We start from the raw sequence: 26275 nt of genomic DNA, 5'->3' as shown, positions 1-26275 counted from the left end.
TAAATACATCCGAACGAACCATAATAAAACGTTAAGATTGTTTGATCTGGAGCAGTAAAAATATAAATATGACATGTAGCTGAGTGGCTGGCAAGAGTGATTGGCTTGTTAGTGCTGGTTTATACCTGCAGCCTGCTTCGGTCAAGGTGTGGAAGCCAGGTTGGCAGCGGTCACACTTGTCCCCCATCACACCTGGTTTACAGCTGCAGCGTCCCGTGTTGTCACACTGAGTGGCCAGAGAGCCTGGCAGTAGAGAGGAAGAGGAAGAAGCACAGATCAACCTCAGTTCATCATTTCAACACACTGCTACACACATGCAGGCAATCATGGTTTAATTCACACCACATGTGGACAGTCTTGTTCTAATAACACGTATTGGCAGCTAAAGTGGTATCGATGTCACATGTGTTTTGCAGTGATTTTCATTAGGTTAAACATTGCACAATAAGGTAGCATATGAGGTTACAGAGCAGAGGATGTATGAAACGTAACATACTGGCGACAACCGCAGCTGTAACCTATTAAGACTTGGGGTTCGTCTCTCAATCCAATAAAACCGTAACCCACAGCACTACAAAACAAAGCCTACCTTCATGCTGTATATAGCCTCGTTATTGTTATGTAATTTTCTTGTGTCACTTTTTATTTAATTTTTTACTTTAGTTTATTAGTAAATATTTTCTTAACTATTTCTTGAACTGCATTGTTGGTTAAGGGCTTGTAAGTAAGCATTTCACAGTAAGGTCTACACCTGTTGTATTCGGTGCATGTGACATGTTTTTTTTATTTGTAGTTCTCTTTTTACCCCAATTGAAACAGTATTTAATGAAACATTAAGACCAGTGATTGGGGGAATCAGTAGTTACTTATCAAGATATTATTTTGGACAACATTTGACTCAAAGTATATATATATATTTTTTGTTGCTAGGTAGCTAGTGCTAGTCGGCTGAACCTGTGCCAAAACGGCAGTATTTTTCATCCTATAGCTTGTTCTCCCTTTTTCTTAAATAGTGAGTCAACATGTTTTCAGCGCTTTTATTTCCATGACTGATCAAAACAAATTTTCTCACGCTCTCTTTTGTCTGTCTGCAGCAGACATACAGTATATGGAACAATATGTTTGGAACATCAAATTGCAATAAAATTGCAGTATCAAATTGCAATACATATAGAATCGTGAGAATTGCAATACATATCGTATCAGCACCTAAGTATCGTGATAGTATCGTATTGTGAGGTCCCTGGCAATTCCCAGCCCTAATTAAGACTTGTGGTTCGTCGCTGAATCCCATAAAACAGCACCAAGGGCAGTCCCTTCACAACAAAGCCTGGCTTCATACTGTACTTATCCTTTAACCCTAATAGAAACAGTAAGTCTACGTTCCAAATGGCACCCTATTCCCTATGTAGCGCACAACTTTTGATCAGAGCCCATAACCCTCTGGTCAAAAGTAGTGCACTATGTAGGGAATAGAGTGCCATTTTGGATGCACATAAGTATTTATTGGTATAGACCCCAGACACTCACCTACTGGGTTGCAGCTGCAGGGCAGGCAGCGGGTGCCAGATCCGTCTCTGTAGTAGTTGTCCAGGCAGCGCTCACAGTTGGGCCCGTCAGTGTTGTCGGCACAGTTGCGGCAGTGTCCTCCGTGGCCAGTGGCACGGTACAGCTCAGGGTCAAAGTAGCACTCTGCACTCTTGCCATTACAGTTGCACGCTGGGAACATCAGCAAAAGTAGCCATTAGTTTATCCCATTCAAATTTAAAGGACAATGTGTGGGTGAGATCAATGTATGTGTATATTGGGGAGGGAGCAGTAGAATTTAAACTGCCGGATTTCAGAGTGGGAAAAGCAAATTTGCCATACCAGGCTTTGGTAAACACCATACCGTTTTAGGGACAACATATGTATGGGTTCAATGTATAGGTACTGTATAGGGGAAAGGAGGTGGTAGAGACAGATACCAATATGGAACAGAAATATCATACTGAATCTTCCCTGCATTAAAAGGTGGGGCATTTCATTTGGCACATTTTACATATCAGGTGTACTTTTCCCTAAATGGCAGATTATGTGGCCTGAAGCAGATTGAGGTGGGTGTGGAATTGAGTGTGAGAAGTGGGGTGTGGACTGTTCTGAACCAAATTAGTTATGCATTTGCAGTATGATATTAATGTCTGCCTGGCCTGGCCTGCACAGAAACAGGAAGGATCCCTTGCTTTGGGACTTAAGCAGACACTAATCTCTTGGTCTGTGTCCCAAATGGTATCCTATTCCCTATGTAGTGCACTACTTTTGACCAGGGCCCCTACTAGGGCCCATAGAGCTCTGGTCAAAAGTAAAGCACTACATAGGGAAAAGGGTGCCATTAGGGACGGCATGGGACTGACTTACGCAGACACTCGTTAGGGTTATTGGCTGTAGCTCTCCTCCAGGGACGGTCGTTGTAGAATGGCTTGCACACATTGCAGTCATCGCCCTCCGTGTTGTGCTTGCAGTTGCAAACCGGCTTGACGAAACCGTTGTTTTTCACACACTCACTCGCATGGCCGTTGCACTTGCACCTGGAACAGTGGAGTCTGTTAGTCATCATGAGAGTTACAACGCACAATTCAAACATCTGGGCCGTATTCACAAAGCCTCTAAGAGTAGGAGGATCAAGTCCCCGCTATCTACGTCATATTATTCATTATGATGTAATTGGCAAAAACTGATCCTAGATCAGTACTCCTACTCTGAGACGCTTTATGAATATGGTCTCTGACCAGTGGTCTTTTGCTCTGGTCTTAGAGGACCGGACTGTAAGCATCGACTGGGACTCAGTTATTGATTAACCTAACAGACGTGATTACTTGGTTAAACAGTCTAACACTCCAACCATATGGTATATCAGCTGCACTGATTTCCAGTGCAATCATATAAGTCAGTCACCTTTGTCCTTTGTATGCAAGCTTTTTTAAGTGGGTGACCTGTTATCACATGATAGCAGCATGGTTATATTTACAATCTTCTACAAATAGGTATTCATCTAAAATCAGCATTTGACAGATAGCAGCAACTTTGACGTCAATGTGGACTCCATCTAGGCCCATCTATAACACACCACTATTTGTAGCCTACATCTTGTTTTTGTTTTTTAAGTCATTACTCTAAGTTTGTGTTGTTGGAAATCACCAAAAACACTTAAATATAATTTGACTTCATGATCCATCAACAAATACATTCCTATTACACCTTTAGCCAAATCAATTTTGACACTGGGAGAGTTTTATTTGGTCTGATAACTCCATGGTGTTTGCCCAATGCAGAAGGGTTGAACATTCTCCACCTGAGACACCTCGACAGAGCCCTTCCGAACAAGAGAAGATTTGCATGGCAGCAACCTTTGGGTATTGTTTCAGGTGTTCCTTGGCAGCGAAGTGTGGAAAAAGTGACAACAGGAAGGAAGCATTAGGGGCCTATTAAACAGAATAGGCTGTTTGTTCATCTAAAAAACCAAAGCAAACCTCTCTCACTGTCTTTTCCATTTTGTAGTATCTGTACAATCAGCCAGATATATAGGCTAGCTGGTAGAAGTGTTGACATGGCTGACCGGTGGACAGTGAACTTGGTGCCCTGACAGGTGGAGAGTAGTCCTACTACACCAGAGCTTGGCCCGGCTTGGTCTTTGGACTCAACTCTGTCGTCATATCGGGGCCCGCCCCATTCCGGTTTCTGTGCACTGTAATCCAGAACTCCCAAGCAGGAATGCCAACAATGTGGCTGTGTAATGGAAATCTGCTCTATATTTCAAAACAGATTAAGGTGAAAAGACACTGCAGCGGCAAGGGGGCAGTTTAACACTTGGCTCCCGAGTGGCGCAGCGGTCTAAGGCACTGCATTTCAGTGCTTGAGGCGTCACTACAGACACCCTGGTTCGATTCCAGGCTGTATCACAACCAGCCGTGATTGGGAGTCCCATAGGGCGGTTTGGCCGGTGTAGGCCGTCACTGTAAATAAGAATTTGTTCTTAACTGACTTGCCTAGTTAAATAAAGGTTAAATAAAAAATAAGTGTCTGATCCCCTCTTCTCTTCTCTTCTCTTCTCTTCTCTTCTCTTCTCTTCTCTTCTCTTCTCTTCTCTTCTCTTCTCTTCTCTTCTCTTCTCTTCTCTTCTCTTCTCTTCTCTTCTCTTCTCTTCTCTTCTCTTCTCTTCTCTTCTCTTCTCTTCTCTTCTCTTCTCTTCTCTTCTCTTCTCTTCTCTTCTCTTCTCTTCTCTTCTGGCTTTTCAGTTCAAAACTTGGGAGGGATATTTTTTGGTTGAGCCCCTGAGAATGAACCCACACAAAGTAAAATGGGGCCAGATATGTGATATGAACTTGATCTGAAGTCAACAGACTATGCTACTTTAGATGATTGATTTAGCTAACACCACCCAGACAAAAACATCTTTGTTGTCAGCACTTGAGGTTTGATAATGATCGTGAATTATACTTTTTTTCTTTAATCCAACAGACTGAATCCTATCCTTGTAGACATTCCATATACTCATCCCCATTTTTTTTTTTTTGTGAATCTGCACTAAAGAAAACACGCTGTGTGGCTAACAGACAGGGCCTCATCCTTTAAAGGAATTTTATAGGAATAAATTATTTGCTGTCATTTTTCCTTTTTATGCTAACATTTCTAGTAGACAACACCAAATTAAAAACGTGTACAATTAATTATTCATAGAAAATATATTTGTGTGTGTGTGTGTGTGTGTGTGTGTGAAATTGCTATATTCAATGGTATTGGTAAAAGAAAAGAAAATAATCTGTGCACAAGGGAAAAGCCAGGCAGTGGAAGCTGCCAACAGCTGTTGCAAGATAGAGATAGCATAATGCAGAGGGAACCACTCTCACCTTCCTCCCACTGCAAAGTCTGAGATAGCATAGTAGTAGGATTTCAGGACCTTGGGATCATTGAAAACTTCATCTCCGAATGTGTTGAGCCTGTTCAGGGTCACTTTGATATCTGTGGCTGTCACCCATTCCTGAAAAAAATACAAAAGGACACAGTGTTAAAATGCAGCCAGGTCAGACTCTATAAAAACGTCTGCCAGGCCTTGCCTGCTAAATACGTATGGAGAGTTATTAACTTACAACTTTGCTTGACGGATGAGAAAAGGGAGAGAGGATTGGAGATTCCAAAGTGAACTGCACGATAGGTTTGTTTGACGTAAAAGGAATTCTTATCGGGTTGAAGGGTTACATTTAAAAAATGAGAGATTTAGCCCTATCCCTGGTCCTAGTGCAGCTGTTTAGAAGAAAAATAAATACAGCCAAACTAATCTAAACCAAACCTCAGACATTCTCAAAGAATCAGACTGGTTCTGGAATCAGAAGATATGGAAGCCTTTTGTTTGCTTGTTTAGAATTACAGCAGAAGACAAATCCGGTGTAAGCAACAGAAGATCACTCAGGCAGTAATACCAAGAAAGTTGGAAACCATAGAGTAACATCTATAAGATTCTCTGTTCTCTTCCACACATGCAGGTTTAGAATAAATAATAGCATACAGTGAGGGAAAAAAGTATTTGATCCCCTGCTGATTTTGTACGTTTGCCCACTGACAAAGAAATGATCAGTCTATAATTTTAATGGTAGGTTTATTTGAACAGTGAGAGACAGAATAACAACAAAAAAATCCAGAAAAACGCATGTCAAAAATGTTATAAATTGATTTGCATTTTAATGAGGGAAATAAGTATTTGACCCCCACTCAATCAGAAAGATTTCTGGCTCCCAGGTGTCTTTTATACAGGTAACGAGCTGAGATTAGGAGCACACTCTTAAAGGGAGTGCTCCTAATCTCAGCTTGTTACCTGTATAAAAGACACCTGTCCACAGAAGCAATCAATCAATCATATTCCAAACTCTCCACCATGGCCAAAACCAAAGAGCTCTCCAAGGATGTCAGGGACAAGATTGTAGACCTACGCAAGGCTGGAATGGGCTACAAGACCATCGCCAAGCAGCTTGGTGAGAAGGTGACAACAGTTGGTGCGATTATTCGCAAATGGAAGAAACACAAAAGAACAGGCAATCTCCCTCGGCCTGGGGCTCCATGCAAGATCTCACCTCGTGGCGTTGCAATTATCATGAGAACGGTGAGGAATCAGCCCAGAACTACACGGGAGGATCTTGTCAATGATCTCAAGGCAGCTGGGACCATAGTCACCAAGAAAACAATTGGTAACACACTACGCCGTGAAGGACTGAAATCCTGCAGCGCCCGCAAGGTCCCCCTGCTCAAGAAAGCACATATACAGGCCTGTCTGAAGTTTGCCAATGAACATCTGAATGATTCAGAGGAGAACTGGGTGAAAGTGTTGTGGTCAGATGAGACCAAAATCGAGCTCTTTGGCATCAACTCAACTCGCCGTGTTTGGAGGAGGAATGCTGCCTATGACCCCAAGAACACCATCCCCACCGTTAAACATGGAGGTGGAAACATTATGCTTAGGGGGTGTTTTTCTGCTAAGGGGACAGGACAACTTCACCGCATCAAAGGGACGATGGACGGGGCCATGTACTGTCAAATCTTGGGTGAGAACCTCCTTCCCTCAGCCAGGGCATTGAAAATGGGTCGTGGATGGGTATTCCAGCATGACAATGACCCAAAACACATGGCAAAGGCAACAAAGGAGTGGCTCAAGAAGGAGGACATTAAGGTCCTGGAGTGGCCTAGCCAGTCTCCAGACCTTAATCCCATAGAAAATCTGTGGAGGGAGCTGAAGGTTCGAGTTGCCAAATGTCAGCCTCAAAACCTTAATGACTTGGAGAAGATCTGCAAAGAGGAGTGGGACAAAATCCCTCCTGAGATGTGTGCAAACCTGGTGGCCAACTACAAGAAACGTCTGACCTCTGTGATTGCCAACAAGGGTTTTGCCACCAAGTACTAAGTAATGTTTAGCAGAGGGGTTAAATACTTATTTCCCTAATTAAAATGCAAATCAATTTATAACATTTTTTACATGCGTTTTTCTGGATTTTTTTGTTGTTATTCTGTCTCTCACTGTTCAAATAAACCTACCATTAAAATTATAGACTGATCATGTCTTTGTCAGTGGGCAAACTTACAAAATCAGCAGGGGATCAAATACTTTTTTCCCCTCACTGTATGTTTTACGTTCAACATTTTAATTAACTGTTCTGATTATTATTATTTTATATACCCCTTTTTCTCCCCAATTTCGTGATATCCAATTGGTAGTTACAGTCTTTTTCCATCGCTGCAAATCCCCTACGGACTCGGGAGAGGCGAAGGTCGAGAGCCATGCGTCCTCCAAAACACGACCCTGCCAAGCCGCACTGCTTCTTGACACACTGCTCGCTTAACCTGGAAGCCAGCCGCACCAATGTGTTGGAGGAAACACCGTCCAACTGGTGACCGAAGTCAGTTTGCAGGCACCCGGGCTGCCACAAGGAGTCGCTAGAGCGTGATGGGACAAGGAAATCCCGGCCGGCCAAACCCTCCCCTAACCCGGACGCTGGGCCAATTGTGCGCCGCCTCATGGATCTCCCGGTCACGGCCGGCTGTGACACAGCCTGGGATCAAACCCGGGGCTTTAGTGACGCCTCAAGCACTGCGATGCAGGCCGCTGCGCCACTCTGGAGCTACTGTTCTGATTATTTCTGAACAGGAGTTGTAAATGCAGCCAAGTCAAGTGTGTATCACACGCTTGCACAAGCAAAATTATTTGCCAACAAACATTCTGCAGAATTAGTTGTAGCCTAACTACTACCAGTAGACTAATTCAAAACATATATCAGGCTAGAGTTTTTGCTGACAACAGTTCCAATGTTTTGCCACTTATAGCCTTACTCTATTAGAACAGTCTGACACATCCATAGGGCAGCCATGAGTCAGAGCAGGTTCCGTCTGTCTCAGGCACGGGGCCAAAGGCTCTGCTCGTCTTTCCCTTTATTGACTCTGGCACTATCACTCCATCAGCTTATACATTTCCAGCTGTATCCAGGCAGACATTTAGAGTACATTTGGAAAGTATTCAGACCCCTTGACTTTTTTCACATTTTCTTACGTTACAGCCTTATTCTAAAATTGATTAAATAAAAAAAATGTCCCTCATCAACCTACACACAATACCCCATAATGACAACGCGAAAACTGGTTTTTAGAAATTTTTGCAAATGTATTAAAAATACTTAACATAAAAAAACGTATTCAGACTTTGCTATTAGACTCAAAATTGAGCTCAGGTGCATCATGTTTCGATCGATCATCCTTGAGATGTTTCTACAACTTGATTGGAGCACACCTGTGGTAAATTCAATTGATTGGACATGATTTGGAAAGGCACACCTGTCTATATATGGTCCCACAGTTGACAGTGCATGTCAGAGCAAAAGCCAAGCCATGAGGTCAAAGGAATTGTCCGTACAGCTCCGAGACAGGATTGTGTCGAGGCACAGATCTGAGTTGGCCGCCTAGCCAAAGTGAGCAATCGGGGGAGAAGGGCCTTGGTCAGGGAGGTGACCAAGAATCCGATGGTCACTCTGACAGAGCTCCAGAATTCCTCTGTGGAGATGGGAGAACCTTCCAGAAGGTCAACCATCTCTGCAACACTCCACCAATCAGGCCTTTATGGTAGAGTGGCCAGACGGAAGCCACTCCTCAGTAAAAGGCACATGACAGCCCGCTTGGAGTTTGCCAAAAGGCACCTAAAGGACTCTCAGACCATGAGAAACAAGATTCTCTGGTCTGATGAAACCAAGATTGGACTCTCTGGCCTGAATACCAAGCGTCACGTCTGGAGGAAACCTGGCACCATCCCTACGGTGAAGCATGGTGGTGGCAGCATCATGCTGTGGGGATGTTTTTCAGCGGAAGGGAGACTAGTCAGGATCGAGGGAAAGATGAACATAGCAAAGTACAGAGAGATCCTTGATGAAAACCTGCTCCAGAGCGCTCACGACCTCAGACTGGAGCGAAGGTTCACCTTCCAACAGGACAACGACCCTAAGCACACAGCCAAGACAACGCATGTCCTTGAGAGGCCCAGCCAGAGCCCGGACTTGAAACAGATCGAACATCTCTGGAGAGACCTGAAAATAGCTGTGCGGCAACGCTCCCCATCCAACATGACAGAGCTTGAGAGGATCTGCAGAGAAGAATGGGAGAAACTCTCCAAATACAGCTGTGCCAAGCTTGTAGTGTCAACTACAACTATCCCTGCAACGTAGCCCAATGACGCCTCAAAGGTATCCATTCCAAAAAGAGTCTTGGGCTTTGGTATAAATAGCTATATGCCACATGAGGAAGTCAAATATGGAAGTATATGGCGCCAAAGCTAAATTTGTTCATTTGCTAGAGGTAGAGCATTACGTTTAAAAGCCAGGCTATTCCACACAGGGTATTCCAATAGCAGATAATAAATACGTACTATGAGTCATTAGCTGACTACTTTTTATAAACAAGAATAATAAAAACATGATAATATATCTGAAGTTACCAGGCATCTGCAGACAACTTTTTATTAAGAAGGCACTTACATCAAGATAAACCCTTTAGAAATACAGATACAACTTTCTTACAAGTCTCTGAATGTCCTTGCGTGGCCCAGCCAGAGCCTGGACTTGAACCCGATCGAACATCTCTGAAGAGACCTGGAAATAGCTGTGCAGCAACGCTCCCCATCCAACCTAACAGAGCTTGAGAGGATCTGCAGAGAAGAATGGGAGAAACTCTCCAAATACAAGTGTGCCAAGCTTGTAGCGTCATACCCAAGAAGACTCAAGGCTGTAATCGCTGCCAAAGGTGCTTTCAATAAAGTACTGAGTAAAGGGTCTGAATACTTATGTAAATAAGGTATTTCTGTTTTTTATTTTTAAATAAACCTGTTTTCGCTTTGTCATTATGGGGTATATTGTCTGTAGATTGATGAGGAAAACATTTATTTAATCCATTTTAGAATAAGGCTGTAACGTAACAAAATGTTGAAAAGGTCAAGGGGTCTGAATAATTTCCGAATGCACTGTATATTGCAATATTATATAGATACTTTGATTCTAAGTATTGATTTGTAAAAATAAACATGTTTTAGCTTTTTTGTTGTTGCTAGGTAACAATTGCTAGCGCTAGTTGGCTGTACCTTTATTTTTAATCCTATAGATTGTTCTCCGTCTTATTTTTAAAAATAGTGAGCCAACATGTTTTCAGCACTATGAGCAATATGTTTGGAACATCAAATTGTAATATTGAACCGCAATACATATATAGAATTGTGAGAATCACAATAAATATCATCTCGTGAAGTCCCTTGCAATTCCCAGCCCTATAGTCTAGTAGTATCACTGTGCTTTGTCTGGATGCACACACACAAATTCTCACTCGCTGAAAGCAATGCGCAACAAACATTTCCAGCTGTGCCTCAATCAGTTCGGTAGTGGGAAATCTGGGGGCGTCACCTAGCAACATGTTGCAGCACTTGGCACTGGTCTGGCTCTCACACTTTCCCAACTGGACTAGTGTGATATTACCTTCCATTGGGCACGCCTGCCAACAGCACATGTCCATGCCAAAATATCTAAAGTCTACAGACTAACTTATCATTACTCTGTCCACCTACTCCTCCACATCATTGATTGCCTCAACGCTACTGATATATGTACTACTAACTCTGTGCCTCAGACAACCTTGGAAAAATAAAGCACAAATAAAAACAGCCACCCAGGGACACACACACGTCTGGGATATCACATGTGGAGCTGGAACAAAAAGCATCACACAACGTTCCTTTATCTAGGTCTCTAGAACACTATAAAACAGCTATTTTTAACCTGTAGAACTGGGCTGGAAAATGCAGTATTAGAGACAATCACACAAAGTCATTTTATCAAGGTCTCTAGAACGCTATAAAACAGCAGAGTTTTTTATTTACCTGAAGAACTGGGCTGTTATCAAAGTTGTAAGCACTGGGCCGGCCTTCAAGGGTTGAGAAGGCCACGTTTCCTCCCGTCAGGGGTGAGATGTCGCTGAACTCGTCTGTGCACAGGGCCTGTTGTTCGTCCTGTCCGGTGCGGATGAAGCCCCTGTTGGTCTTCTGGTAGGTCTTCTCACAGGAGCCACTGTAGTACTGGTAGGGCGTCCATGGTCCATCCTCACTTGTGCGCTTGTAGATGGCGAAGCTCTCTGGGCGGCTGGTGTGGAACTTGAGACGCACGTAAGTGATGTCGAAAGCCTTGCCTGAAGAAGAACAGAAAAGAAACATGAGACTTTGGATCCTTTAGCCAAAAGATGAGTGCATCGTTTCACAGTGAACAATACAAGCTACCATAACTGTTCAACTACGCAGTTAATAAAGATGCAAAAATGTCTTGCCCAATGCATAGACAAATATTAGGCTATGCTGCCCATAACCCCAAAAGCTAACCAGTCACAACAAGCCTTTTCCAGATGCATTGTCTGTTTAAGCCAAGACAAAGGAGGATTTCCGAAGCTCTCCGGTGTCCTCCAGTAATACTAGACGGCCTTTCAAAACCTATTTGGCATGTCTGAGCAGGCTAGAAGTTGAAGGGGGATGAACACCAGCCTATATCTGCTAGGAGCTAGGGGAATGGTATGGGGAGACTTCATTTATTTTGTGTAAAGAAATGAAATGATCTTTCAACACGGCGACAGGGGATACAATTGTTTGCTTTAGCAAAGAATTTGCTCTCTAAACAGACCTGCAAAGAAAATACAAAAATCTATACAGGAACCATTGTGGCGTGTGCAAATATAGATGAAGCCATGTAACTTACTGATAAATATAGATTTCTCAACTGCAGAAGGGCTTGGAAAAATATAGCAGGATTTAAATTAATCAGTTAATTTCCTTCTGAGTGAGTTTCTGTGTATGTTGTTGCAGTCACCATGACAATGAACTTGCTGACTTTTGAGGGACCTCTGTTAAAGATAAATACCACCCAAAAATTATCTTTTGGTATTTGTTTCATTAGCCCATTGTTCATATAGTCCCAAAATGTTTTGCATGTCAACAAGCAAGTTTTCAAGATCTGCAACTTTCAAAATACAGCCGTTATGATGCATTTTGTCGGCTGTATTTCTGTATTTTGAAAGTTATATATCTTGAAAAACTTCACTGCTGACAAGCAAAAAATTTTGGGACTATATCAACAATAGACTATTGAAACAAATAACAAAATATAGTTTCCTTTATCTTTTAACTCAGCAAGCTTTGTGGGTCAAGATGAATCTGAAAGCAATATATATTTTACTGCAGGGTGTGACCTGGTTTTGTCATGAATTCATACGTTTACATTGAGATTAAAGGGAATAGTCGAGTATGCTATAAATGTTCTGGAGTGCCTGCATTGGCCCTGTGTGAGTCTCCTATTCAAACATAAGACTTGTACAAATGTTTACCTCAACTGGCCTGTGAGTCACTAAACTAGGCGTGGATTTCAACAGGTCTGCTTTAACACCTAGAGAAATATTTTAAAATGAAATAAAAGCAGGAAGTAATACAATGATGTCGTTTATTTGCGCTTATACCCATTAGATCGTGTTCAATTTCTCCTCATAAATCTATTTAAGTAGAAAAAAAGCTTAACACTGAGAAAGTTGCTAATTAAAACATGGAAAAAAAACTCAAATCACACAAGTGCAACGAGACACAGGCCTACTTGACTAGTTGACATTTCCATAACATGGCATTGACATTTGCCAGCCGACCATTTGTCTGACCATTTACAACCAATTTGCCCACTTTTTCTACTAGCCACTTCCATTATGATGCACAGGCATGACACCAAAGCATCTGAATGTGACATTCTGTGAACAAGCAATCTTAAGAGGGCCTGAGCAGCGGGGAATCGCACTGGGAACAGACTGTCATTGACATCTAATTTCTAAAACCACCCCCACATCCTCGCAAACAAGACAAAAAGCATCTGTTGGCACAGCAATAAAGTGGCAAGCAGAGGCAAACAACAAAAGGGCCTCTCGTCAACCCAACATGGAGGAGCCACTCAGTGGAGACAAAGGAAGCCTCAACAGTGAATACAGGTGGTCAGGCAGTCACTAGACTAGTAGTCTAGTTCACAGGCAAGGCAAGTCCTGAAGATAATGAGGAAAGGGCAATGGAAATTATGATTTAGCCTTGAACAAGGACATGGTTACTCTTTGGCAGCTGGGGTTTTAATCATTAAGAGAATCTGACTGCCGATAGGTACTTATCACAGTAGGAGGCCTTTTCTTCTCTTGCTAGAACAAAAGACGTACCCGCTGCGTACCGACCTGGGACCGACGAACCTGTCATTTCTACTTGTAGAATCGCAATGCTCCTCAGTGGCCGACAACTTGACTTTGAGCCAATCAGAGAGCACGAACCTCCACGTTGGGGAACCGACAGGAGTGACAACAAAAAGGAAAAAACATGTGCTTAGCGAATTACATTATAACGGTTTAGCTAATGTTATCTTGCTAGCTAAATAATTGACTATGGGCTGGCACTGGCAGTATGGGATTATGGAGAGTGAATTAAATTGTTTATTTGTCATCTTGCTAGCTAGTTATCTAGCTGTGGCTATCTGGCTAGTATCAACAACTGCTTTTTACAACAATAGCAACATTAGTACAGGTAGATAGTTAGCCAACATTGGATACCTACAAAGCAAAATACACAGGGACTCGCATTGCCAAACTAAGCTTAAGAATGCAACGCTACTGCCACCTTCTGGTTTGGAGTATTTTAACAAGAATGAGTGTTCAAAGTCTGTGCGGTGTGAACACAAAAGAGACTAACTGCTGACCCTGTTCAGAGGCGCTAAGTACTCTCTGCAAGCAAACATTATACAATCTTACTGGTGTGGGACCTATTAAGAGTCTTGGGTGGCCAAGGTTTGTTCTTAGTACCTTCAACCAAAATGAGTTTTACAGTACACTGTGGCTGTGATCGGCACTGTAGGCCTACTTTTAGCTTTCAAGTCCTAGGTGCATTCTTTCACTGATTAGCTAAAACTGTACAAAGTAATACCCATAGGCCCACATGGCCAGCTATGCCCTTTGAATCCGTAATTTCAGTGATGTAGGCCTGCAGTAACAAAAATCAATAGTGCGCAGGAATAGCTAACAATTCAGTCTGAACTAAAACTGTAGTCTAATGCAATGATCGCTTTTATGATTGAGCTGATGCACTTAAAGATGCACTATGCAGAAATCGCTCCGTCCTTTCCTGGTTGCTAAAATTCTAATAGTTCGCCTAATTTCAGTTTATGCGACAAAAAAAAACAAGTAGAGTGTAGAGAATCACTGTACCATCTAAACTGCTGTGAAATATATTTTTCATACGCAAAATGATTGTACTTTCAGCTGTTTGAAACTTGTGTACAAAACCGAAAGTAAAAGATGCAAAAACAAAACTTGAGAACGGGAAGCATAGAAATAGAGCACATAGAACAGTTCTAACGCTTCTTAGACATGCTTTCAAGACCTATAATACACATTTCTGTGAATTTTGTCAGGTCGCCCAATTTTGGCCACATATTGCAGCTTTTAAAGGCCAATAATAATCAATGTATTAAATACAAAAATCGATACAGTTACATATCGGGATATTATTTTTGACGATATATCGTATTGTATCGTTTTGACAGTATCGCAATAATATTTTCGCGAGAATCGTAATACATATTGTATTGGCACCTAAGTATCGTGATAATATCGTATCGTGAGGTCCCTGGCAATTCCCAGCCCTATTCATCTCCCATTTATGTCTCAACTAATCCAAAAGTAGACTAACACAGGACAGTAGCTTTATTTCAGATTCAAGAATGGCAGCGATCTATGGGTTTACCCAGTTTTTTTGACCAGAGTAGTCTAGAGCATGAAGCCAAGAGGAATTCCGGCTTTCCTTACAGAACAATTGGTGTATTGATAAGCAAAATCCTTTACAGTTGAGAGTGCAAACAAAGGCCAGGCTGAGGGGACCCCTTGTGTTCTTCTATAAGAAGAAAGTATTAAAAAGTATTAAAAAGACGTAAGATAAAGACTAACTCTGTTTACAGTGGGAAGGTATCTTGTCGTTTTACACATTAGCAACAGTGGGGGTAGGCTAGGGTGGGGAAGTTGTCAGATTTACATTAAACAACATTTCTTCCACAGAAACCATGACACACGATCGATCAGCTTCAGAAGAGCTATAACTGTACACAATAATTTGCCTCAAGAAATCCCTAGAACTGTTATGCTTAGAGCCTGACCGATATGGGATTTTTGGGTCAAATACCGATTCTAGGGAGGCAAAAGTCAACGATTACGATATACAGTGAGGGAAAAAAGTATTTGATCCCCTGCTGATTTTGTACGTTTGCCCACTGACAAAGAAATGATCAGTCTATAATTTTAATGGTAGGTTTATTTCAACAGTGAGAGACAGAATAACAACAACAAAATCCAGAAAACCGCATGTCAAAAATGTAATAAATTGATTTGCATTTTAATGAGGGAAATAAGTATTTGACCCCCTCTCAATCAGAAAGATTTCTGGCTCCCAGGTGTCTTTTATACAGGTAACGAGCTGAGATTAGGAGCACACTCTTAAAGGGAGTGCTCCTAATCTCAGCTTGTTACCTTTATAAAAAGACACCTGTCCACAGAAGCAATCAATCAATCAGATTCCAAACTCTCCACCATGGCCAAGACCAAAGAGCTCTCCAAGGATGTCAGGGACAAGATTGTAGACCTACACAAGGCTGGAATGGGCTACAAGACCATCGCCAAGCAGCTTGGTGAGAAGGTGACAACAGTTGGTGTGATTATTCGCAAATGGAAGAAACACAAAATAACTGTCAATCTCCCTCGGCCTGGGGCTCCATGCAAGATCTCACCTTGTGGAGTTGCAATGATCATGAGAATGGTGAGGAATCAGCCCAGAACTACACGGGAGGATCTTGTCAATGATCTCAAGGCAGCTGGGACCATAGTCACCAAGAAAACAATTGGTAACACACTACGCCGTGAAGGACTGAAATCCTGCAGCGCCCGCAAGGTCCCCCTGCTCAAGAAAGCACATATACAGGCCCGTCTGAAGTTTGCCAATGAACATCTGAATGATTCAGAGGAGAACTGGGTGAAAGTGCTGTGGTCAGATGAGACCAAAATGGAGCTCTTTGGCATCAACTCAACTCGCCGTGTTTGGAGGAGGAATGCTGCCTAGGACCCCAAGAACACCATCCCCACCGTCAAACATGGAGGTGGAAACATTATGCTTTGGGGGTGTTTTTCTGCTAAGGGGACAGGACAACTTCACCGCATCAAAGGGATGATGGACAGGGCCATGTACCGTTAAATCTTGGGTGAGAACCTCCTTCCCTCAGCCAGGGCATTGAAAATGGTTCATGGATGGGTATTCCAACATGACAATGACCCAAAACACACGGCCAAGGCAACAAAGGAGTGGCTCAAGAAGAAGCACATTAAGGTCCTGGAGTGGCCTAGCCAGTCTCCAGACCTTAATCCCATAGAAAATCTGTGGAGGGAGCTGAAGTTTCGAGTTGCCAAACGTCAGCCTCGAAACCTTAATGACTTGGAGAAGATCTGCAAAGAGGAGTGGAACAAAATCCCTCCTGAGATGTGTGCAAACCTGGTGGCCAACTACAAGAAACGTCTGACCTCTGTGATTGCCAACAAGGGTTTTGCCACCAAGTACTAAGTCATGTTTTGCAGAGGGGTCAAATACTTATTTCCCTCATTAAAATGCAAATCTATTTATAAAATTTTTGACATGCGTTTTTCTGGATTTTTTTGTTGTTATTCTGTCTCTCACTGTTGAAATAAACCTACCATTAAAATTATAGACTGATCATGTCTTTGTCAGTGGGCAAACGTACAAAATCAGCAGGATATCAAATACTTTTTTCCCTCACTGTATCTGCTGATAAAAAATTTTTTTACTCTAAATTATGATTTCAGAACTACACTGCTCAAAAAAATAAAGGGAACACTTAAACAACACAATGTAACTCCAAGTCAATCACACTTCTGTGAAATCAAACTGTCCACTTAGGAAGCAACACTGATTGACAATAAATGTCACATGCTGTTGTGCAAATGGAGTAGACAACAGGTGGAAATTATAGGCAATTAGCAAGACAACCCCAATAAAGGACTGGTTTTGCAGGTGATGACCACAGACCACTTCTCAGTTCCTATGCTTCCTGGCTGATGTTTTGGTCACTTTTGAATGCTGGCGGTGCTTTCACTCTAGTGGTAGCATGAGACGGAGTCTACAACCCACACAAGTGGCTTAGGTAGTGCAGCTCATCCAGGATGGCACATCAATGCGAGCTGTGGCAAGAAGGTTTGCTGTGTCTGTCAGCGTAGTGTCCAGAGCATGGAGGCGCTACCAGGAGACAGGCCAGTACATCAGGAGACGTGGAGGAGGCCGTAGGAGGGCAACAACCCAGCAGCAGGACTGCTACCTCCGCCTTTGTGCAAGGAGGAGCAGGAGGAGCACTGCCAGAGCCCTGCAAAATGACATCAAGCAGGCCACAAATGTGCATGTGTCTGCTCAAGCGGTCAGAAACAGACTACATGAGGGTGGTATGAGGGCCCGACGTCCACAGGTGGGGGATGTGCTTACAGCCCAACACCGTGCAGGACGTTTGGCATTTGCCAGAGAACACCAAGATTGGCAAATTCGCCACTGGCGCCCTGTGCTCTTCACAGATGAAAGCAGGTTCACACTGAGCACATGTAACAGACGTGACAGAGTCTGGAGACGCCGTGGAGAACGTTCTGCTGCCTGCAACATCCTCCAGCATGACCGGTTTGGCGGTGGGTCAGTCATGGTGTGGGGTGGCATTTCTTTGGGGGGCCGCACAGCCCTCCATGTGCTCGCCAGAGGTAGCCTGACTGCCATTAGGTACCGAGATGAGATCCTCAGACCCCTTGTGAGACCATATGCTGGTGCGGTTGGCCCTGGGTCCTCCTAATGCAAGACAATGCTAGACCTCATGTGGCTGGAGTGTGTCAGCCGTTCCTGCAAGAGGAAGGCATTGATGCTATGGACTGGCCTGCCCGTTCCCCAGACCTGAATCCAATTGAGCACATCTGGGACATCATGTCTCGCTCCATCCACCAATGCCACGTTGCACCACAGACTGTCCAGGAGTTGGCGGATGCTTTAGTCCAGGTCTGGGAGGAGATCCCTCAGGAGACCATCCGCCACCTCATCAGGAGCATGCCCAGGCGTTGTAGGGAGGTCATACAGGCACGTGGAGGCCACACACACTACTGAGCCTCATTTTGACTTGTTTTAAGGACATTACATCAAAGTTGGTACACACGCTAGCAGTTCATTATGAAAAGGTTCTTACTGAAAACCATCATGTAAATTACACTGTTATTCGATACAAAATGTATTGGCTATACATTTCAACTGCAAATGGCATGCGCTGTTGACTGAAAACGATAATACAGGAAAATAAAAAATATATACAGTGGGGAAAAAAAGTATTTAGTCAGCCACCAATTGTGCAAGTTCTCCCACTTAAAAAGATGAGAGAGGCCTGTAATTTTCATCATAGGTACACGTCAACTATGACAGACAAAATGAGAAAAAAAAATCCAGAAAATCACATTGTAGGATTTTTAATGAATTTATTGGCATATGATGGTGGAAAATAAGTATTTGGTCAATAACAACAGTTTCTCAATACTTTTGTTATATACCCTTTGTTGGCAATGACACAGGTCAAACGTTTTCTGTAAGTCTTCACAAGGTTTTCACACACTGTTGCTGGTATTTTGGCCCATTCCTCCATGCAGATCTCCTCTAGAGCAGTGATGTTTTGGGGCTGTCGCTGGGCAACACAGACTTTCAACTCCCTCCAAAGATTTTCTATGGGGTTGAGATCTGGAGACTGGCTAGAGCCACTCCAGGACCTTGAAATGCTTCTTACGAAGCCACTCCTTCGTTGCCCGGGCGGTGTGTTTGGGATCATTGTCATGCTGAAAGACCCAGCCACGTTTCATCTTCAATGCCCTTGCTGATGGAAGGAGGGTTTCACTCAAAATCTCACGATACATGGCCCCATTCATTCTTTCCTTTACACGGATCAGTCGTCCTGGTCCCTTTGCAGAAAAAACAGCCCCAAAGCATGATGTTTCCAACCCCATGCTTCACAGTAGGTATGGTGTTCTTTGGATGCAACTCAGCATTCTTTGTCCTCCAAACATGACGAGTAGAGTTTTTACCAAAAAGTTATATTTTGGTTTCATCTGACCATATGACATTCTCCCAATCCTCTTCTGGATCATCCAAATGCACTTCAGACGGGCCTGGACATGTACTGGCTTAAGCAGGGGGACACGTCTTGCACTGCAGGATTTGAGTCCCTGGCGGCGTAGTGTGTTACTGATGGTAGGCTTTGTTACTTTGGTCCCAGCTCTCTGCAGGTCATTCACTAGGTCCCCCCGTGTGGTTCTGGGATTTTTGCTCACCGTTCTTGTGATCATTTTGACCCCACGGGGTGAGATCTTGCGTGGAGCCCCAGATCGAGGGAGATTATCAGTGGTCTTGTATGTCTTCCATTTCCTAATAATTGCTCCCACAGTTGATTTCTTCAAACCAAGCTGCTTACCTATTGCAGATTCAGTCTTCCCAGCCAGGTGCAGGTCTACAATTTTGTTTTTGGTGTCCTTTGACAGCTCTTTGGTCTTGGCCATTGTGGAGTTTGGAGTGTGACTGTTTGAGGTTGTGGACAGGTGTCTTTTATACTGATAACAAGTTCAAACAGGTGCCATTAATACAGGTAACGAGTGGAGGACAGAGGAGCCTCTTAAAGAAGAAGTTACAGGTCTGTGAGAGCCAGAAATCTTGCTTGTTTGTAGGTGACCAAATACTTATTTTCCACCATAATTTGCAAATAAATTCATTAAAAATCCTAAAATGGGATTTTCTGGATTTTTTTTTCTCAATTTGTCTGTCATAGTTGACGTGTACCTATGATGAAAATTACAGGCCTCTCTCATCTTTTTAAGTGGGAGAACTTGCACAATTGGTGGCTGACTAAATACTTTTTTTCCCCACTGTATATACAAAAAAATAAAAAATAATAACATTGTAAAGTGGTTGTCCCACTGGCTATCATAAAGTGAATGCACCAATTTGTAAGTCGCTCTGGATAAGAGCGTCTGCTAAATGACATAAATGTAAAATGCTTGCCGCACTGGTTTTAGTCACACGTTCTAATTTAGCTAGCTAACAATCTTATCTCATCATGAATGAAGCACATGGCCTGAATGATAGATCTGCGTCAACTAAATAAATTAACCCACTAACATAATAAAGCCCAGATAGTAACAGTGTTATTTTTGTATTAAGGAGTGTAGTGTATTGACAATATGATGGTGTTAAATGTTGTTTAAATGGAACTGAAAGAAGGTTGATTGTTGCTATCGAGGGAAGGTTTTAGCGTGACGTCATATATGACAGACAGGAAGTGGGGTGTAAGATACGGGGATTGAACAGTAGAGGGAGCCATTCAACTCTTGGAAGGCTATATAAAGGGGGGAGCAACGACGGAGAGTTAGAATGCAGTAGGATTTATTTGGGTCTGGTTCTCCGGACATCGCGTCTGTACTTAGGCTGTAACCTCGTGGTCTTAATAAAAGTCTCTAAACCAACGATACAGCGTAAGGGATTCTTTGATCGACAGCAATACCCACCAGCATCCGACGACACCACAAATGGAGGTCCTACCGAGATTCTGATTGCATTGTGCTGTTTCCTGCCTGAGACGCGAGGTGACTACTGTCCAAGCCGGCTAAAGGTGAGATTACTCAAACTTTGGGCATTAGTGATTTCGTTGATTGGGGAGAGGGCAGTGAAGGTGTACAGATTAAAAATACTTGGATTGTTGTTGATGTGGGGTATTGCGGTCGATTATGGGTCTTTAAAAATATTCTAAAATTTATATTTCATTGGTAACTGGTGGCAATGACAAATTTAGAGCAAACGGAACGGTAGAGAGTTATTTCATTGGTAACGTTGGACAATGATGGAGTTATAGTGCATTGGTAACTATAGACAATGATGGGGTTATTTCATTGGTAACGTTGGACAATGATGGAGTTATATTTCATTGGTAACTATAGACAATGAGGATTTAGTAGAGGGAAAATGATTAAGTTATATTTCATTGGTAACTATGTGCAAGGATATGGTTATGGTTATATGTTAAGGGAAGCGCAGGATGTGGGATTGTGTATTAGGCCGCAGTTAGCTAGAGGCTAAGGCTGGATTGTTTTGGCCACGTGGTGCCTCGTGGCTAATGCTTGATTGTTTCAGGTCACGTGGTGCCTCGTTGCTAAGGCTAATTGTTGAATGCTAAAGTGTGAATCATGCTACATTCTACATAGTGGCTAAGGTAAATGCTAATGCTAATTGTGTTGTGTGCTACATGCTAACGTATCCTTGGAGGTCCATTGCGATGGATTCAAGCCTCTTAAATTTGTTTGCATTTGGGTGGAATTCAGAGTTCTACGCAAATGTAAGGTCTGTTGTGTAATTGTCTGATTGTAAGTGTAAAATAGAGAAACTGAGGTAGGATGCTGGCGTTCTATTGGGGCGTTCTATTGTGTAGTAAGCATGGGCTTGATTTAGATGTGCGCATGCGTGATTTTACAGGGCTAGAGCTACGACATGCGGTCGTGCTGAGTCGACGAAACAAAATGGTGGCGTAAGGTCATATGATGTTTGGGGTTTCCTTTTAGGGTTTAATAGCTACCGAGAAGTACAGGTGGACCGAATCTTTTAAAAATCGTTAGAGTAACTGTTGTTTGAACGTTAAACTATTTGTTGAGATGTAGTACATTTATAAATTAAATATATGTTGACGAAGTATAATGCATTGAATTGGATGGCGGATTAAAATGAAATTAACATGTTTTGGGCGATCTGTTTATTCTTCAATTCAGGTTTTAAAATGTTCTGAGCGATTTATTTGTTCCTGGGTTCAGTTTTGTAGCAAATATGAGTGGGGAATATTGAATGTAATAACTTGGTTAAGTGTATAAACTTTAAATGCTGGTCTGTACCGTTTTCTTCCCTTGTTATATGAGGCTATAGAACGGAGCGAAGGAGAGAGAGGGGGGCTAACGTGTGCGTGGCGTGACGTGACGTGACAAGGTGTGACGCAGGCAGAGGATCATTCCAAATCAGGCTAGTACTTTTTTGTCTACAAATCTTTCCCTAGGATGTTGGATGCAATGATACTCTCTTACACGCTTGGCAACGGACTGATCAGGGAATAAAAGTTGCAGTTTTGGGTCTCTGTGCATTACTGGGCCTGACTGGGGGATTCGGTTGGAAAGCAGGTACTGACATTATTCTGTGATATTGAAATATTTGGGTTCATATTAAACAATGGTTTATATTGGTGTGGTATTGTTGTAGATTGGAAGTCTTTTATTCTGTGATATTAAAATACTTGGGTGCATATTGTTTTATTCTGTGATATTAAAATACTTGGGTGCATATTGTTTTATTCTGTGATATTAAAATACTTGGGTGCATATTGTTTTATTCTGTGATAGTAAAATACTTGGGTGCAGATTAAACAATGGAATTTATTGGGGTGATGGTGTTGTAGATTGGAATTCCATGTTGTTTGGATTGCTGTGGAAGTTGACTACTGGTATTCACTTTCCGGAGGGGTTAAGGTAAGTGGGTCCTAAATTGGTAAAATAGGTGTAGAAATAAAAATTGGTCTTGATTATTCATAATTGTTCATAGTTGTTAATTAAAATTTTAATTGAATAATTTAATGGATTTTTTGGGGGGGGGTTTATTTTTGATTAAAAATTTTAATATTCATATTTAAATTTTTTAATTATTCATATATTTTTTTTCCAAAAGTTTTAATATTCATATTTTAATTTTTTTTAATTAATTATTCATATTTGTCAAAAAGTTTTAATATTCATATTTTGATTTTTTTTTTAATTATTCATATTTTTCAAAAAAAAATTAATATTCATATTTTTTGAAAAAGTTTGAATTCAGATTTTTAAAATTTTTTAATAGTCATATTTTTTTCATTTTTATTTTTATTTAGTAATTCTCTGGTTGTTTAGGTTATATTAATAATTAAAGGGGGGGAAGCCATAGGTTAAAATAAATAGTTCACAATAAAGGAAGATAAAAGAGGACTTACAATGGGGAGAAAGGATAGCAAGGCTATGAAAGTTATTACACCAGTTAATATAGTCGAACATAGTAATCCTTTAGTTAAGGGTATTGCGAGATTATCCGGCAAATGGAACAAACGTTGGCCTGACATTGAACAACCCTGGCCAGAGGAAGGGACTCTTAATCCGGATGTTATCAACATCATGAAAGTACTTCTGTCAATTTACAAGGCAGATCAGAAGAAGGGAAAACAAAAGGAACGACGTAAAGAGAAGAGACAGAGGGAGCTGGGTGTTCTTAAATTGTTTGAAGAGGAAGGACAAAAACTGATGAAAGATACCAAAGACAAGGGAAGCAAAGGTATGGAGAAAAAGCTAAAGGAAGAGACGTCGACAGAGAAACTGAGGGTAGAGGTCGGTATACCTTTCTCACATACGGATTCGGCGAGAAGACCCCCACCGTATGAGAAGGAAGTTGAGCTTAGGGATGCTTATCCACAGCTTCCAGTAATCCTCCAACAGGGGGGATTATTACATCAGAGATGAAGATGAACAAATTATAGAGAGAGGACAAGCAGAAACGACCGTAAAAATGCATCCAAGCACCAAAGGTGGAAAGAAAACGAGAAGTCTGAAAACTAAGGGTGGTATGAGGTTAAGTAGGATGGAATTGGAGAAGGACGATGATGATCAGAGTGATTTAGAGGGGATCATGGGTGGATATGATCCGGTCATCAAACGGAGGTTGGCCAGAACGGAGAGAAGGGGTAAGGAAGGTTTGAAGAAGAAGGATACAAGATATTACAGTGCTGAGGAAGATTCGAAGAAGAAGGATACAATATATTCGAGTGCTGAGGGAAGCAAAGATGAAGACAGCGATAAAGAGAAGACTGAAGGTGCTGCGTATTCGAAAGGAGTTTCTCCGGCAAAGACTGTTGCAGAAGAAATAGATGGAGATATAGACCAATGCTTATCAGAACTGAAGAGTGCAAGGACTGCAGGAGAAGTAAGAGAGTTACAGGAAGAACTTCAGACGCTGACCATACGGAAGGAGAGACAGCTGAGAAGAGAATCTGAAAAAGATGAGACAAAATATGCATTAAGGTCAAGGAAAGATACCCCGAGCAAAATGGTACCAGTTATCATTCGAGGTCAAAACTTTGAATATAAGCCGTTGCAAAATACCGATATGTCGAACATACTTGAGAAGCTGCCTATTCTTCAGAATGGGGCCTATCCTTGGATTTCGAAATTGGAGGAAATTACGGTGGGAACACAGTCTGCCATAGGAGACGTTAAGAGACTGTTGGCTAATCTCATTGGGATTCCGGATATGGAAGAAGTCTTCCAGAGGGCTGGACTCATGAGATATGTTGGGACGGCAGTGAACGATCCTGAATTGTTGGCTGCAAGTAGGAATCGTCTGTGGAGAGCATTGAAAGATACATTTCCAACAAATGTGCATCCTGATAATATTCTGATTGACCCACTAGGACAACAAGAAAATCCGAGAGCCTATGTGTCAAGAGTTCATCAAGTGTGGAGAAATATTACTGGAAATGATCCAGATGTGAGTCAAATTGAGCAGTCAATTTTGAGAGCTAAACTGCAAATGGGACTGCCCACCTCAGTAAGAAACAAATTGGCAGAAGTGGTTGGACTGGGAAGCATGACAAAGGTGTCTATACAGATCACATAGCTCATCAAGTGGATCTGTACAGGAAGAAGGAACTCAACCAGAAAGAGCAGGACGAAGAAACTCTTAGAAAACTCAATCAACTACAACTGGGGGAGAATAAAAAGGATAAGAAACAAGCTGTGGTGATGCAGAGTCAGTACGCACCAAACCAACAATCACTGCCACAGCTTCAACCAGAAGAGTTCCAACCGCAAGTGTATCAGTCACCAAGGACGGCACCAGTTGAGTCATATTCACAGCCAATTTCTGGACAGACACCAAATTGGAGAGGAGGAGGACGAGAAGGCTTGGAAGAAAGAGGAAGGTTTCAGCCACACTTCCAGCAATCTCAAGATGTGTGTTATAATTGTGGACAGGATGGTCACTATGCCAGGCACTGCAATTGGTCAGGAGGAAACATCAGAGGGAATTTCAGAGGAAGATACAGGGGCCAGGCAAAATCATCTAGAGGACCGGTGAACCCCTACAGGGGTCCGGAGCCAGGATTCTAGAGGTGCCTAGATGATTCGAGGGGGGGGGTGTCAGCTGGTAGCGTCAGGATCGGAAAGAGATCCAACAATTGAGGTGAAAATAAACAACCGACCATTGGAAGTAATGGCGGATAAGCGGAGCAGCGTTCACCTGTGTTCGACCTGAAGATGCTACACATCTCCCTATGTCCAATCAACTCGTTAGGACAATCGGATTTGAGGAGTAAAACAGCTGATTCCTCTTACGGAACCAATTGAGCTCTGCTATAAAGATCACAAAATTAAAATACCCATACTGGTATCAGAACATACACCTGTTGCATTATTGGGAAGAGATGCCTTGTGTAAATTGAACTGTACAATCAGATGTACACCAGACGGCTGTCTGATAGAAATGCCAAAGGAAAAGGGTTTACCAATTGTCGATGATGACGGAGATGGATTCGTCTTCAGTATTCTGGATTGGAAATCTCAGTGAAGATTTTATGAAACAGGCTAAGATATGGGAAAGATTTATTGTTGCAAATATGCCGGATGCGAAGCTTCCGGAATATCCATTCCATTGTACGCTTAAGTATTTCAAGAAGGCTGCTCAACCACAATCAGAGGAATGGTTGAGTCATCAACCGAAGAATGTTCAACTTAGCTCAAGTTGCATTATTTTAGGACCACAAGGAGCAGCTATGAAGATAAACACCGATGATTATCTGAATAGAGAATTTGAGATTGAGAAGAGTGTGCCACATGTTACCTTGTTGGTTTCAGAAGGCTATGAGCAAAAGCAAATAGGAGAAATGATGACAGAAGCAGAGAAACTTACTTTCAGACCAACTAAAGAAAATTTGGCGATTTGGAGAAGTAAAGATCAACGATTTCTCAAAATAATGATTTCGGCTCAAGGACAAGGAGAGCCACAGGCTGT

General features: G+C 42.2%; 1 protein-coding gene across 1 annotated transcript in view; it reads right to left on the bottom strand.

The window, feature by feature from the left end:
• LOC121580899 (laminin subunit gamma-1) overlaps positions 1 to 26275 on the bottom strand; it is an 88653-nt gene that overhangs the window by 16478 nt on the left and 45900 nt on the right. The window contains exons 2-6 of the mRNA XM_041896063.2: positions 10928 to 11232; positions 4887 to 5017; positions 2398 to 2567; positions 1531 to 1719; positions 126 to 243 (exon numbers count right to left, since the gene is read on the bottom strand). Coding sequence (XP_041751997.2) covers positions 126 to 243; positions 1531 to 1719; positions 2398 to 2567; positions 4887 to 5017; positions 10928 to 11232 — 913 coding nt within the window. The remainder of the gene's footprint in view (positions 1 to 125; positions 244 to 1530; positions 1720 to 2397; positions 2568 to 4886; positions 5018 to 10927; positions 11233 to 26275) is intronic.

The sequence above is a fragment of the Coregonus clupeaformis genome, chromosome 14, assembly GCF_020615455.1.
Source record: "Coregonus clupeaformis isolate EN_2021a chromosome 14, ASM2061545v1, whole genome shotgun sequence".
NCBI lineage: Eukaryota > Metazoa > Chordata > Actinopteri > Salmoniformes > Salmonidae > Coregonus > Coregonus clupeaformis.
This window is presented reverse-complemented; position numbering and strand designations above follow the sequence as displayed.